The 16,473-nt window shown below is 36.7% G+C and overlaps 1 protein-coding gene across 8 annotated transcripts in view; it reads left to right on the top strand.

The window, feature by feature from the left end:
* B3GALNT1 (beta-1,3-N-acetylgalactosaminyltransferase 1 (globoside blood group)) overlaps positions 1–16,473 on the top strand; it is a 28,915-nt gene extending 12,442 nt beyond the window's left edge. For 6 of the 8 annotated variants that reach the window (XM_060100010.1, XM_060100013.1, XM_060100009.1 and 3 more), the window contains 3 exons: positions 8,319–8,383; positions 11,173–11,265; positions 13,943–16,473. In XM_060100010.1, coding sequence (XP_059955993.1) covers positions 13,977–14,972 — 996 coding nt within the window. In that variant the 5' untranslated portion in view covers positions 8,319–8,383; positions 11,173–11,265; positions 13,943–13,976 and the 3' untranslated portion in view covers positions 14,973–16,473. Of the gene's footprint in view, positions 1–7,068; positions 7,203–8,318; positions 8,384–9,578; positions 9,706–11,172; positions 11,266–13,942 lie in introns of all 8 variants that reach the window. The other 2 variants (XM_060100007.1, XM_060100008.1) reach the window with 2 other exon arrangements.

Raw genomic sequence — 16,473 nt, 5'->3', positions numbered from 1 at the left:
CACCCACTCCGTTCCCCCTTGGTATCCATGCATTTGTTCTCTACGTCTGTGGCTCTATTTCTGCTTTGTAAATAAGATCATCTATACCAGTTTTTTCAGATTCCACGTATATGTGTTAATGTACGATATTTGTTTTTCTCTTTCTGACCTCACTCTGTATGACAGTCATTAGGGTGTGGAGAAAAGGGAACCCTCTTACACTGTTGGTGGGAATGTAAATTGATAACAGCTGCTTTGGAGAACAGTATGGAGGTTCCTTAAGAAACTAAAAATGGAACTGCCATGTGACCCAGCAATCCCACTACTGGGCATATACCCAGAGAAAACCATAATTCAAAAAGACACATGCACCCCAATGTTCACTGCAGCACTATTTACAATAGCCAGGACATGGAAACAACCTAAATGTCCATCAGCAGAGGAATGGATAAAGAAGATGTGGTACATATATACAATGCAATATTACTCAGCCATAAAAAGGAAAAAAATTGGGGCACGGATTTGATCCCTGGTCTGAGAACTAAGATCCCGCATGCTGCATGGTGCAGCCAAAAAAAAAAAAAAAAAGTTAACATTATCTTCCAGCTTTTTTTTTTTTTTTTTTGTGGTATGTGGGCCTCTCGCTGTTGTGGCCTCTCCCATTGCGGAGCACAGGCTCCGGACGTGCAGGCTCAGCGGCCATGGCTCACGGGCCCAGCCACTCCGCGACATGTGGGATCTTCCCGGACTGGGGCACGAACCCGTGTCCCCTGCATCGGCAGGCGGACTCTCAACCACTGTGCCACCAGGGAAGCCCTTCCTTGACAATTTTTATATCTTATTTCCTCTTCTTGTTTAGGGGATAGTAAGGCTCACTAGAAAAACACTGAATAGTAGAGGTGATAGTGGGCATCCTTGTCTTTTTCCTGACTTTAATGGTAATACTTCTGAAGTTTCATCATTAAGTTTGCTATGGTTTCTTAAACAGGTTAAGGAACTTGCTTTCTATTCCTAATGTTTGTTTTTTTTAATAATCATCTGTATTGGTTTTTTATTATTTTCTGTTTTATCTTTATTATTCCTTTTATTTTCTTAGTAATAACATAGGAATTTAAAAAATTTCTTATACTCAGATCATTTATTTTCAATCTGTTTTTTAAAATATGTTATCTGTTAATCTGATGAAAGAAGACTAAAAAATCTGCATAACATATCATTTCGTTTATGTGACATTCTGGTCAAGGCAAAAATATAGGGATGAAAAACATGAGTGGTTGCCTGGGTGTTGGGGGAAGGATTGATTACAAAGGGACACCAATAGAATGTTTGTTGTGATGAAACTGTTTCATATCTTGATTGTGCTGGTGGTTACATAAGCATCAAAACTTACAGAACAGTACAACAAAAAGGATGAATTTTACTGTATGTAAATTATAAGCCAGTAAAAAAATATATCACATGGACACAAAAAAATATATTACATGGATACAAAAAATATATAAAGTTATTCTACTTTTTTAAAAAGGTACATTATTTTTATGTTTTCCTTTTTTTATCAATTTATTTATTTTTGGCTGCATTGGGTCTTCGTTTCTGTGCACGGGCTTTCTCTAGTTGCAGCGAGTGGGGGCTACTCTTTGTTGTGATGTGCATGCTTCTCATTGCGGTGGCTTCTCTTGTTGCGGAGCACGGGCTCTAGGCATGTGAGCTTCAGCAGTTGTGGCGCGCAGGCTCAGTAGTTGTGGCTTGCGGGCTCTAGAGCACAGGCTCAGTAGTTGTGGTGCACGGGCTTAGTTGCTCTGCAGCATGTGGGATCTTCCTGGACCAGGGATCGAACCCATGTCTCCTGCATTGGCAGGCGGATTGTTAACCACTGTGCCACCCGGGAAGTCCTAAAAAAGTACATTATTTTTAAAAGTTAATTTTCTGTAAGGATTGTTTTAGTAATACTCAGTGCATTTTCATATGTAGCACTTTTTAATTTAATTTAATTTAATTTTTTTATTTATTTATTTTTTTCGGTACGCGGGCCTCTCACTGTTGTGGCCTCTCCCATTGTGGAGCACAGGCTCCGGACATGCAGGCTCAGCAGCCATGGCTCACGGGCCCAGCCACTCTGAGGCATGTGGGATCCTCCCGGACCAGGGCACGAACCCATGTCCCCTGCATCGGCAGGCGGACTCTCAACCACTGAGCCACCAGGGAAGCCCTGTAGCACTTTTTTAAATGAGGAGGGAAAATTTTTGTTTTCATTGTTTTGAATTTTAATGTATTCAAGTATAAGAGTCAAAATAATATTTAAAATATATATAGGTAACAATGTAATATAACAAAGTGATGCCAAGTAGTATAACAAAGTAATATAAAAAGAAGTGCTCTCACCTTTCTTTCTTATCCACTGCATTCCTCTCTGTCCACTATGTGTGTCTTTCCATTGTTTTTCATATGTACATACAAATATTGGTTTTATTTCGTATTCCTTTCTAACACAAAAGTTAACATATTATAAACATTGTTCTATATCTTACTTCTTCACTTGATGTATTCTAGAAATCTTTCCGTGTCAGTATTTAGAGAACATCCTTATTCTTTTTTTCTTTAACTGCTGTAAAGTTTTCTATTGGGTGGATGTATCATGGTTTATAGAAGAAATCTCTCATAGTGATCCCTTGGCTTATTTTTAATTATTTACTGTTACAAACAATTTTGCAGCCAATAACCTTATATACATGCATCATTTTGGACATATGCACCTGTATCTGAAATAAACTTCAGGAACAAAATTACTGATAAAATAATAAATGTATTTGTAATTTGTATAAGTATGTATTTCCAAACTGCCCTCCATAGAGGTGTTACCACTTTTTACTCCACCAGAAATACGTGAGAGGGAATTTTTTTCTTTTCTTAACTCTCTTTAGTTTTTATTACTGAAATATTTTAAATTAGTTATAGATATTGTGACATTCTACTCCTAAATATATCAGTGTATGACTCTTAAAAATAGGAAAATATTTTTTAATTAAAAAAAAATTTAACAGCTTTATTGAGGTATGACTTACATAACATACAATTATTTCATTTTAATTATACAATTGAATGATTTTTACTAAATTAACAGGGTTCTGCAACCATTACCACAATCAAATTTTTTTTTTTTTTTTTTTTTTGCGGTACGCGGGCCTCTCACTGTTGTGGCCTCTCCCATTGCGGAGCACGGGCTCCGGACACGCAGGCTCAGCGGCCATGGCTCATGGGCCCAGCCACTCCGCGACATGTGGGATCTTCCTGGACTGGGGCACGAACCCGTGTCCCCTGCATCGGCAGGCGGACTCTCAACCACTGCGCCACCAGGGAAGCCCCACAATCAAATTTTAAAATATTTCCATTACCCTAAAAAGATCCTTTATGTCCATTTGCAGTCAGTCACTGACCCACCCCCAGGTAACCACTAACCTACTGTCTATAGATTTGTCTGTCCTGGGCATTTCATATAATATATGGTCTTTTGTGTTGGGTTTCTTTTACTTAGCATAATGTTTTTTAGGTTTACCCATTTTCTGAATTCTTTTTTTTTTCTTGAAATGCAGTTAATTTACAGTGTTGTGTTAGATTCTTTATTTTTTATTGAAGTGCAGTTAATTTACAATGTGGTTTACAGCAAAGTGATTCAGTTTTATATATATATGTGTGTGTGTGTGTGTATACACACACACACACATATATATATACACACACACACAAATATTCTTTTTCATTATGGTTTATTACAGGATATTGGATAGAGTTCCTGTGCTATACAGTAGGAACTTGTTTATTTACTTTATATATAGTAGTTTGTATCTGCTAATCCCAGACTCCTAATTTATCCCATATCCCCCTTCACCTTTGGTAACCATAAGTTTGTTTTCTATGTTGGTGAGTGTATTTCTGTTTTGTAAATAAGTTCATTCATATCATATTTTAGATTCCACATATAGATGATGCTATATGATACTTGTCTTTCTCTGTCTGACTTCATTTAATGTGATCATCTCTAGGTCCATCCATGTTGCTGCAAATGGCATTATTTCACTCTTTTCTGTGGCTGAGTAGCATTCCATTGTATTCCACATTTTCTTTATCCATTCATCTGTCAATGGAAATTTACGGTTGCTTCCATATCTTGGCTATTGTAAATAGTGCTGCTGTGAACATTGGGGTGCATGTATCTTTTCAAATTAGAGTTTTTTTCTGGATATATGCTCCTATATATAGGAGCAGGTTCGCTGGATCATATGGTAACTCTAGTTTTAGTTTTTTAAGGAACTTCCATACTGCTTTCCATAGTGGCTGCAACAGTTTGCATTCTCACCAACAGTGTAGAAGGGTTCCCTTTTCTCCACTCCCTCTCCAGCATTTATTATTTGTAGACTTTTTGATGATGACCATTCTGACCAGCGTGAGGTGATACCTCATTGTAGTTTTGATTTGCAGTTCTCTAATAATTAGTGAAGTTGAGCATCTTTTCATGTGCCTATTGGCCATCTATATGTTTTCTTTGGAGAAATGTCTGTTTAGGTCTTCTGCCCATTTTTTTATTGGGTTGTTTGTTTTTTTGTAACTGAGTTGTATGAGCTTTTTGTATATTTTGGAAATTAAGCCCTTGTCAGTTACATCATTTTCAAATATTTTTCTCAGTCTGTAATTTGTCTTTTCGTTTTGTTTATAGTTTCTTTTGCTTTGCAAAAGCCTGTAAGTTTAATTATATCCCGTTTGTTTATTTTTGCTTTTATTTCTATTGCCTTTGGAGACTGACCTAAGAAAACATTGCTACAATTTATGTCAGAGAATGTTTTGCCTATGTTCTCTTTTAGGAGTTTTATGGTGTCAAGTCTTGTATATAAAGTCTTTAAGCCATTTTGAGTTTATTTTTGTGTATGGTGTGAGGGAGTATTCTAACTTCATTGGTTTACATGTAGCTGTCCAGCTTTCCCAACACCACTTGCTGAAGAGACTGTCTTTTCTCCGTTGTATATTCTTGTCTCCTTTCAAAGATTAATTGACTATAGGTGTATAGGTTTATTTTTGGGCTTTCTGTTCTGTTCCATTGATCCATATATCTGTTTTTGTGCCAGTACCATGCTGTTTTGATTACTGTAGCTTTGTAGTATTGTCTGAAGTCTGGGAGGGTTATGCCTCCAGCTTTGATCTTTTTTCTCAGGATTGCTTTGGTAATTCTGGGTCTTTTGTGATTCCATATAAATTTTAGGATTATTTGTTCTGGTTCTGTGAAAAATGTCATGTGTAATTTGATAGGGATTGCATTAAATCTGTAGATTGTTTTGGGTAGTATGGCCATTTTAACAATATTAATTCTTCTAATCCAATAGCATGGTATATCTTTCCATTTCTTTGAATCAGCTTCAGTTTCCTTTATCAATGTCTTATAGTTCTCAATATATAAGTCTTTCTCCTCCTTGGTGAGGTTTATTCCTAAGTATTTTTCTTTTTTGATGCAATTTTAAAAGGGATTTTTTAAAAACTCTCCCTTTCTACATTTTATTGTTAGTGTAAAGAAATGCAACAGATTTCTGTACGGTGATTTTGTATCCTGCTAACGTACTGAGTTTGTTTATCAGTTCTAGTAGTTTTTGTGTGGAGTTTTCTATATATGGTATCATGTCATCTACATATAATGACAATTTTTACATCTTCCTTTCCAATTTGGATACCTTTTATTTCTTTTTCTTCTCTGATTGCCGTGGCTAGGACTTCCAATACTACGTTGAATAGAAGTGGTGAGAGTGGGCATCCTTGTCTTCTTCCAGATTTTAGTGAGAAGGTTTTTAGCTTTTTACCAAGTATTATGTTGGCTGTGGGTTTGTCAAAAATAGCTTTTATTATGTTGAGATATGTTCCCTCTATACTCACTTTGATAAGAGTTTTTAACATGAATGTATGTTGAATTTTATCAGCTGCTTTTTCTGCATCTGTTGAAATGATCATGTGGTTTTGTCTTTTCTTTCATTGATGTGGTGTATCACATTGATTGATTTGCCTACGTTGAACCATCCTTGTGACCCTGGGATGAATGAATCCATCTTGATCATGTTGTATGATCTTTTTTTTGTGTTCTTGAATTTGGTTTGCTAGTATTTTGTTGAGAATTTTTGCATCTATATTCATTAAAGATATTGGCCTTCAATTTTCTTTCTTGGTGGTATCTTTGTCTGATTTTGGTATCAGGGTGATAGTGGCTTCATAGAATGACTTGGGGAGTGTCCCCTCCTCTTCAGTCTTTTGGAAGAGTTTGAGAACGATTGGTATAAGTTCTTCTTTGTATGTTTGGTAAATTCCTCAGTGAAGCCATCCCCATGTTCTGAATTCTTAAATAAAATGTTATAGCCAAACAAAGTATCAGTACTTTGTTTCTTTTTATAGCTGAATAGTATTCCATTGTATGGGTATAGCACATTTATTTACCCAGGAACATTTTCAGTTAACATCATCACACCTAACAAAATAAATAATCCTTTTCACATCACCTAATATCAACATTGTCTTCAGTTTCTCCAGGATCCAGTCTGGGATCATACACTGCAATTGTGTATGTCTCTTAATCTCTTTTAATCTTGAGCCATCCCTTGTTTTATGGGATTGACTAGCTGTAGACACCATGCTAGTTGTCCCATAGAACACCCCACCTCCTGGGTTTGTTGGAGTGTTTCCCTGTGGAGTTCTTAGCTTGTTCTTCTATTCTCTGTATTTCATATAAAATGTGATTAGATTCCAGTTAAACATTTTGGCTAGGATGTACACTTCACATTGTATCTCATTTGGAGACACATAATATGTGTTTGTTCCATTATTTATAATGCTGAGATTGATGATTGGATGAGAGTGGTAGCATTCCTTCACTGTGAATTTTATATTTTTTTCAGTCCTTACAAGTAACAAGTAATCTTTGTGGTGTTACTTTGGTACCATACAATGTCTAATTCCCCATCAATCTTTCATTTGATGATTAAAACATTGATTGATAATCATTGCCTCAATCAGTAATTTCATGAAAGTTTTCTTATTCTGTCATTCTATCTACATTCATAGTTGGCAGTTTTCTATAAAGAAGAGCTTCTCCTCTTCACTTGGAGCTATTTGTCTTCCCTGAACTACAAATCACTCTTTAAAACAAAACAACAAGAGAAAAAAATTGAGTTGTCTTCTCCCCCAGTAATTTTCAAGTAAGGGATTTGTATAATATCTTCCTCACTGAAATGTTATACATTGCTGGTATTCAGTTGCATGTATTTTATGATTACCACTTTGGTGTTCTCTTTAAGTTTATGGATTAAACAAAAGTTGGGTGTGTAAGGGTTTTGAGTTTCCTGACAGGATTTTTTGTGTGTTTGTTTATGTGCTTTTCAAGATATGTTTTGGTAGTTAAGCTGAAATAATACTGTGGTCAGATGATGGGGCCTGTGTTAAATTAAGTTTTGAATTTTGGAGACAAATTATGTAACCTAATGTGATCAGTTTTTTTTTTAGTATAAGTATTTTATTTTTATTTATTTATTTATTTATTTTTGGCTGCTCTGGGTCTTTGTTGCTGCACGCGGGCTTTCTCTAGTTGCGGCAAGCGGTGGCTTCTCTTGTTGAGGAGCATGGGCTCTAGGCGTGCGGGTAGTTGCAGCACGCGGGCTCAGTAGTTGTGGCATGCAGGCCCCAGAACATGCGGGCTTTGGTAGTTGTGGCATGCAGGCTCAGCAGTTGTGGTGCATGGGCTTAGTTACCCCGCGGCATGTGGGATCTTCCCGGATCAAGGATCAAACCTGTGTCCCCTGCATTGGCAGGTGGATTCTTAACCACTGGACCACCAGGGAAGCTCACGATCAGTTTTTTAGTAAATGTTTCGTGTGGTCTTGAAAAGTATATTCCTGTTCTTTTTAATTGAATGAAAGGTACTAAATCAAGACTATTAATATTAATAATTTTATTTGAAACACTCACATCCTTATTTTTTTCTGTTTTATGTATTTAGTTATTTAGAGAGATTTGTTAAAAATCTCCTATTAAGATTATAGATTTTCCCATTTGTATTCATACTTTTCAGAGTTGGCTTCATGTATTTTGAGACTATGTTTCTATGTTTATATAGCTTCATGATTGTTAAGTTATCTTGATCTGTGTGGAATGTATATGTTGGTTCCTTTTATTAGTAACAAAGTCTCCTTGTCCCTTTTAAATGCTGTTCATTTAAATACATGTTAATAAATAACTACAGCAGATTTCAGATTGGCATTTTCCTGATTTTTAAAAAATTTCCTAATTTTTAAACTTTTTGTGTTGTTTTGTTTCAGGCATGTATCTTATAAGTAGTATATGGCAGAGTTTTAAGCCAGTCTGAGAGTCTGTTTTTCAGTAGGTGAGTTTACGTTTATATTTACTCTGATATCAGATGCATTTAAATTTACTTTTACCACCTCCTTCTGTGGTTTTCCGTTTGCCATGCATTTTCTTTGCTTTTTTCCTTTTTTCCTGCCCTCTGTTGAGTTGATAGCTTGCTTTGTTTCTTTTATTTCTTAATCTGTGTGGAATGTATATGTTCAGTATCTGTTCTTTCAGGGTCGTCACTCTAAAGGTTAATACACATTATTAAATGAAACTCTTTTTAAAGCAACCACATCATTTTTTTTTTTTTTTTCTTTTTGCGGTATGCGGGCCTCTCACTGTTGTGGCCTCTCCCGTTGCGGAGCACAGGCTCCGGATGCGCAGGCCCAGCGGCCATGGCTCACGGGCCCAGCCGCTCCGCGGCATATGGGATCCTCCCAGACCGGGGCACGAACCCGCATCCCCTGCATCGGCAGGCGGACTCTCAACCACTGCGCCACCAGGGAGGCCCCACATCATTTTTATATAGTATTTTGGTTTCACTTTTTTAACCACACCCAAAAATACTGTTTCTGTGCTTGTTCTTCACTCTCTCTCTCTTTTTTACTATGTATATTTATTAGTTTTCATTATCTTTCAATAATCTCTTTACTTACCTTTGTTTCTTGAATTCCGTTCCTTCCTCCTGAGTTCATTTTTCTTCATACTAAAATACATTCCCTTGGTACTTCTTTTAACTAGAATTTGTGCACTTTATAAGTCCTAGTCCATTTCAGAGTGTTTTTATTTCACCTTCATTTTACTTGAACTCTAAAATTCACCTGTAAAATATGTACAGTAAAACCAGTTGGCCCACAATATAGGGTTATTGGGGGGGAACTAATAATATTTGTTGAAATACTTTATAAATGGTTTTGTCTGTGTACATAATGCTATTATTATTAGCTAATAATACATCCTATTAGAGTTATATTAGAATTACAGTGTTTTGAATGGATTTTAAAAATCATTGCTTACTGTATTTAGTTAATATTTACTGAGACAAAAGAGGATAATACCTACTAGAAATATCATGAATTGTACATGCTCACACCTTGGGAGAAGAGCTGAGATAAGGTGAAACTTGGGATCCTAACTGCTAGCTTAGGGTTACTACCATTCAGTGGAACTTTGAGATACGCAAGCATGAAGTCCAATTTTTTTTACTTTGTTTTTATCTATTTACAAAGACAATACACAAACAGTGTGGAAAATCCAAATGATAAAAAAAAGAAAGAAAGAAATCTTCCAGGAAGTCCACAGAATTGAAACCATTGACATATTGGGACACATCCTTCCAGACATCTTGCTCTGCATGTATGGCTATGTGGATTTATGGAAACTTGTCTTTTCATCTTTCAAAAGGAATCATACTACATATGCAATTTTGCTACTGCATTTTTCACTAAGTAATGTATATCAAGAGAATATAGCTAAGCATCATTGCATATAATGAATAAATGTATACTGTTGTATGGATGTATCATAATTTTGTTTAACCAATTTCCTATTGGGAGACTTTAAAATAGTTTTTTATATTATAAATTATGCACAGTTGCCTGATTATTTCTTTAAGATAAATTGCTAGCAGTGATATTGGTCAAAGAGTGTGCACATTCAAGTTTTTGATACATGTTTAATAAATCTCTCCAAAAAGTGCACAAGAATGCTTCTTTTCGTCACACAAAGTATTGTCATTTTTCCCCCTTAATTTTCTAGTTTGAGATTTTTGTCAGTATCTCTGCTTACTTGTGAGTTTGAATATCTTTTCTTGTTTTATTGATCATTTGTAATTCTTTTGAGAACTTCCCCTTTGGCTGTTTATTCTCTTTTTGCATTCATCTATTTCTTATTAAGCTGTATGAACTCTTATTTGGCTTATAAATTATTATAAATATCTTAGATATTTTTTCCCTGTTTTTTTGTTTTAATCTTTTAACCTTGTTTGTGCTTTTTATTACATTTTTTTTTGCTTTTCAACCTTGTTCAAGAACTTTCTGAAATTTTTATTTGATCAAAATTTCCTTTATGAGTTCTGGGTTGTTTCCTTAGATGGGATAACTAAAAGTTCTTTCCCACTTCAAAATTGTTAAATGTTCATTTGTATTTTTTGTGTGTCTGTGCTCCTAGCAGTTTATTTTTCTCCATTTGAATCTTTAATCCATTTGGAGTGTTTTTGGTATAAGGAGTGATATATATCAGTGCCTTCCTGTTTGTCACCTCCTATCCTGGTTTTTAAATTTGACTGATGAAAATCAATATATGAGCATCCTAAAGTGTGGCAGGAATTGAGATGTGCTTCATAGTTTTCAGTTTACTAATGTGTCTTGGGTATTTGTAAGTAGAGATAGAGGTTCAAAGGGGAGGGAGTGGATTGGGAAGTGGTAGTTGACAGTCTCATGTCAGAGTTACCTTCTGTGTATGTGTGTGGAACAGAGAATTAAAGAGAGGATACCAGCAGAGTGTCTCTTAGAAGTTTCGTGTTTCACTTCTTTTAGTGAGCCTGAGTTCTTTATCCAGGGAAGTGGAACTGTGGTAGCATGTCATAAGACACCATCTGACGTGAGGACTTAGAGGTTTTACGTCTTGAATACCAAGTGCTCTTCTTCCATGATGAACCCATGAGCTCTCTGAACTCTGTGGATTCGTGGGCTTTTTTAACGTTTTATTTCAGCATATGTTCAGAAAGAAATTGGAATGGGGAAGGGGGTTCCCTTCCCCTCTTTAACGTCTAATTCCCTGACCCATAAGTAGTTGCTGTTAAGTTTCTTACATATCTTACAGAAATTTCAAGCACTATTTTTGACTACTACTTGCTTCTGAATGTTCAGTTGATGAAATTGAAGGTCTTTCACTCAGAAGAAATAAATCAAGAAGGTAAGAAATAAAATCTTTTGACGCTTTGAAACATTCATCAAGTAAGAATTCATCAAGGTTATTTCTTTAGGATAATCCTTTTTGACAATAAAAATCAATTTAGTGAACATAAACAGGATGGAATAGCTGCAAAGGGTAGAACACGGCTCATGATGACAACCTCTGTTTGTTGCATACCTGACACGGGCCATCTGTTAATTCACACTGTATTAACATCTTCATTCTGTAGAAATGAGGAAACTGAGGCTTCCAGAGATAAATAACATACCCATAGCTCTCCCTGGTTGGCAAAGGACAGAGCTAGGTGTGGGCTCTGATCTCTGCCTTTGGAGCCACCTGTGTTGTGGGTAACCTGATGTCTGTTCCAGCCAATCCTTGAAAGACCTTCCCCCACTTTTGGAATAGATAGTTCCTCTTCTTTTTGCTGCTACTTTATTTTCTTCATAGGCCCATAAGCAGTAGACCTCATAACTACAGACACAATTTCATATTTATGAACTGTGGCTTGTAGAATGCATATAGGATAACTTTTATAGTAAGATTTGCTGTTTTTGAGTTCTTCCCATTATTGAAGAGTAGCCAGGCCTTCATTGCCTGTGTGCAGTTATACATGAAGCCTCTTACTCAGGGTGCTTTCCTTCCATTTGTCCGAAATTTGTTATAGTGTGCCAATTTGTTAGAATGAGATGTAAAACTGCCATTTGATAACAGTTGTAATAAATGTACAGGTCATCGATGGCTGAGATTAGATGGAGCTCCCTAGGGTTGTGCTGTGTCTAGTAGCCAGGTGAAGAGAAAGTGTAAGAAGATATTAATTCCTTCCATAATTCTCGTTCTAGGTCTATTCTGTTTCAGGTTTTTCTGGGAGCTAGCTGTGTAAGGCTAGCAAGGGGGAGAAAGGAGGACAGGGGTGGGATGGGTAGACCTACATTTTATGTTTATACAAATAGAAATAGCATATCAGACAGGTCAGTGTTCATTGCACTCTTGCTGTAGGTCTCTGTCTTGTACTCTTGTCAAGAGAAAAATGTTCTTTCTGACAAGGTCATAGAATGTAAGTGGAAAGGCAAGACACATATACATGAAACTGGACTAGAGAGTTTGCCGAAACATTCCATTGTACTGTGTGACTTAAAATATAAAAAACATTAGAGGTAGGAAAGGATATTGTAGCAAGAAGTAATCAGGGCAGGTAAGATATGGCCAGAGGGAAAGGACAAAGAGTCTCGAGATCCTGTCATTTTTGTATGTATTAAGAGGCAGAAGAACTGTGTGTCCAAAGACCTAAGATTGCCCCAAGGTAGAACCCTTGGTAGACCAGCCTTTCCATATAATGACATTAATGTATGCCCTCCATAGCAAATTCTGGGTTCCCAGGATCTCTCCCCCAGTTGATTGTGGGTGAAAGGCCATGGTCAGAAGCTTCATCAGCCTGCCCCTTATGTTGTTGATCTGTCCCTCATTCTGAAGTTCCTTAGCATTTGACATAAACAGTCTGTACTATATTGCTGTGACATGTTTACATGTTGCCTTGGGATTTGCACTCCTCCCATTTCCTTCTTCCTTTGGCCTCCTTAGTGCCTGGTGCAGTCTGTGGATGTTGAAGTTCTAGTAAACACTTAGTACATGAATGTCTTTGGACTGAGGCCCATGATCATGGCACCAGGAAAGCCCTGTGGGATCCCGAATTGTAAACCAACCTTATCCTTGGGATCCAAAGCAGAGCTGAGGCTGCGACCGTGAATGTGCCATGTCTCCTAGCTCAGTTTTCTTGTCTCAGCTAGAAGTTCCCTGTAAAAGCAAGTGTTTTAGGAGGTTCCATCCCATGATTCTGATCTGGTGCAGGATTTCTGAACAGGGAAGTTAGATTAGATTAGATGGGAGTGGGATTAGAATGGGAAACACACAAAAACTCATACTATGGGCAGGCCTTTAATTTAAGCACTTGCTGTCCAAACTGAGCATTGAGTTCAGCTAATGAGGTAGAAAGGGGGCTGGGGTGGTATTTTGGGCAGGTAAAAGCTATTTCATAGTCTTGTGCATTTGAAAACTCCAGAGATGGTTATCCTTCTTGTGTTTAGAGGCCTCACCTTTCAGGGGAAGCATCTCCACGTTTATCTCATCCCATATCAAGCAGGTCACCGTGAATAATTGTAGCTATTGGGTTTTTCTTACTCCGGATTTGCTAGAATTCACATCAGATCACACAGCTGAGAAAGACCCTTGGTTTATTTGGACATGTTGCTGATAATATCTCTTTGCATTAATGATTTTATTCTGGATATCCAGAGGGACAGAAAAAGATGAGTAATGGGGGAGTTACAAAATAAATCTACAGTAAAAAATAAAGCAAACTGCTTCTCTTCTTTACCATTATGAAAAAGAAGTAAAGAATTATTTCAACAGTTATGTCAAACAAGAAGTATTAATTTTCCTCAAGTAATTGAGGATATGTTTTTAACATTGGTCTTGATGTAAAAAGCTGAAATATACTTTTGGTTGTTGGTATCCGTTTGCTTCTAGTTAAATGAAGTTAAGTAGATTAATTCAGGATTTTTGGTTTTGCTTTGGAACTTTTGTTCTCCCACCTCTTTTTCCTTAAGTAGATGATCAGGTATCATTTGACAATGTGTTTTGCGTGGTGGCATACTAAGCAGGTCTTTAATAAATCTTCCAGAACCCGAGGCTCGTGTGCTCCTGAGTTGCTGTGAATGGCCCCAGGACTCGTGACCACTCTTCCGGGTAGGATGTCACTGAGATCCCTGAAATGGAGCCTCCTGCTGCTGTCGCTCCTGAGCTTCCTGGTGATGTGGTATCTCAGTCTTCCCCACTACAATGTGATAGAACGCGTGAACTGGATGTACTTCTATGAGTATGAGCCCATTTACAGACAAGACTTCCGCTTCACACTTCGAGAGCATTCGAACTGCTCTCATCAAAACCCATTTCTGGTCATCCTGGTGACCTCACGCCCCTCAGATGTGAAAGCCAGGCAGGCCATTAGAGTTACTTGGGGTGAAAAGAAGTCTTGGTGGGGATATGAGGTTCTTACATTTTTCTTATTAGGCCAACAGGCTGAAAGGGAAGACAAAGTGTTAGCATTATCCTTAGAGGATGAACACCTCCTTTATGGCGACATAATACGACAGGATTTTTTAGACACGTACAATAACCTGACCTTGAAAACGATTATGGCATTTAGGTGGGTAACTGAGTTTTGCCCCAACGCCAGGTACATCATGAAGACAGACACTGATGTTTTCATCAATACTGGCAATTTAGTGAAGTATCTTTTAAATTTAAACCACTCAGAGAAGTTTTTCACAGGTTATCCTCTAATTGATAATTATTCTTATAGAGGATTTTACCAAAAAACCCATATTTCATACCAGGAGTATCCCTTCAAGGTGTTTCCTCCCTACTGCAGTGGGTTGGGTTACATAATGTCCAGAGATTTGGTGCCAAGAATCTATGAAATGATGAGTCACGTAAAACCCATCAAGTTTGAAGATGTTTATGTTGGGATCTGTTTGAATTTATTAAAAGTGGACATTCATATTCCGGAAGACACCAACCTTTTCTTTTTATATAGGATCCATTTGGATGTCTGTCAACTCAGACGCGTGATTGCAGCCCATGGCTTTTCTTCCAAGGAAATTATCACATTTTGGCAGGTTATGCTAAGGAACACCACATGCCATTATTAATTTGACATTCTACCCAAAGCCTAGAGAAGGGAGGGATACTTTGTGGAAAACGTTAAAGTTAGACTATGAAATCTCCAATGGAAAACTCATGGGAAGGTCACTGTGTGGCTTACACGGAACTGAAACTCATGAAGAGGCTATATAGGCTGGAGACTGGAGGGTTGTACTTGACCTGTGGTTTATTTTGACAACAATCAAGTCAGGACTTTTAAAGATGATATTCAGAGGAATTAAACATCTTATAAAGGAATGGGAGGTTTTTGTTAATAAAACTCATAGGACCAAACAATTTGAATGTCATTCTATAGATTAAAACTTCTTAAATGGGTTTCATTGAATTATAAGCTCATTTGTCCATAACAACAAAGCAGTGTGGAGTATTATTCATTGAACAATCTAGTCAGTTCAGGGTTTTGTGTATATCTTACATGGGTTACAGTTTTTTAAAATATATAATTGTGTGTAAAACAGCTGAAGTTATACTGAACAAAATTTCATCTCTTTTTGGTCATTTGGAAGATACTTCAGGATGTTGCAGTATTTCAGTTATCGATTATTATTTAATGTTACTTAAAGTTTTGCACTTTTATGGGTGTTTGATTGTTATGGTTGTTTCAATACTGTATAAACAGAATAGTGAAAAATCACTCTTTATATTTAAACTTCTTTTCCAGTTCACTGATGAGTTTATTATGAATAGCTCCATTAAGGTGTAGATATTGGTCATTATTCCATATCAGTAATCTCTTGAACTTTGATAAATATTTCTTCGTGGTAATATAGAGAAGAATTAAAGCAAGAAGATCTGAATTATTGTCTTGTTTTTAAAAATATAATCCCTGGTGTTTTTAGATGTCACTTCATCTGTCTCATTGTTCCACCTGGAAATTAGGAGTAATGTAGAGTGCCAGGCAGCATGTTTCCTTGTGGAAAGGACTCTGAAGCCAAAAAGAAAAGAGAGAACGTGATGGCCAGAATATTATGAAAAGAGTGTCATATTTCAGTGCTTGAGCTGGAAAGAGAAGACTAAAGATTCAAGTTGCATTGTTAACTGCTCCGTGTTTTTTCTCATTAACAATCAGTTTGAGAATAAAAAGGAAAAAAAAAAAACCACTGCTGCTATTGTTATTAGTTTCACATCAAGAGGAAAGCCCTACTATGTGGTCTAAAATCAAGTCTGATTTTCATGTCATGAAGAAGCACGTTTTTTCATAGGAGTGGTGATGTAGGTCAGCTTTGACCTGCTAGTTGGTCCAAGAGAAGCACTCCTTGCCCCTGTATTCTTGGGATTGTGCAATTTCCCATTATGCCTGATACGGGACAAGTGGTTCCTTTTTTCTGGACTACATGATGGTGAAAGATCAAATCTGTTGGCAGAAAATATGAACTTGAAAATATATAGTCAGCTCTTGTAATACTCATATATTTATAATTCTCCTATAAGAAAAGCTTAATTTCAATTAGAAACATTATAATGTTTGATTCTTTATAACAAGGCTAT

This window comes from Mesoplodon densirostris, chromosome 5, assembly GCF_025265405.1.
Source record: "Mesoplodon densirostris isolate mMesDen1 chromosome 5, mMesDen1 primary haplotype, whole genome shotgun sequence".
NCBI classification, from domain to species: domain Eukaryota; kingdom Metazoa; phylum Chordata; class Mammalia; order Artiodactyla; family Ziphiidae; genus Mesoplodon; species Mesoplodon densirostris.
Note: the sequence above shows the minus strand (reverse complement) of the source record. Positions and strands in the feature narration are given on the sequence as shown.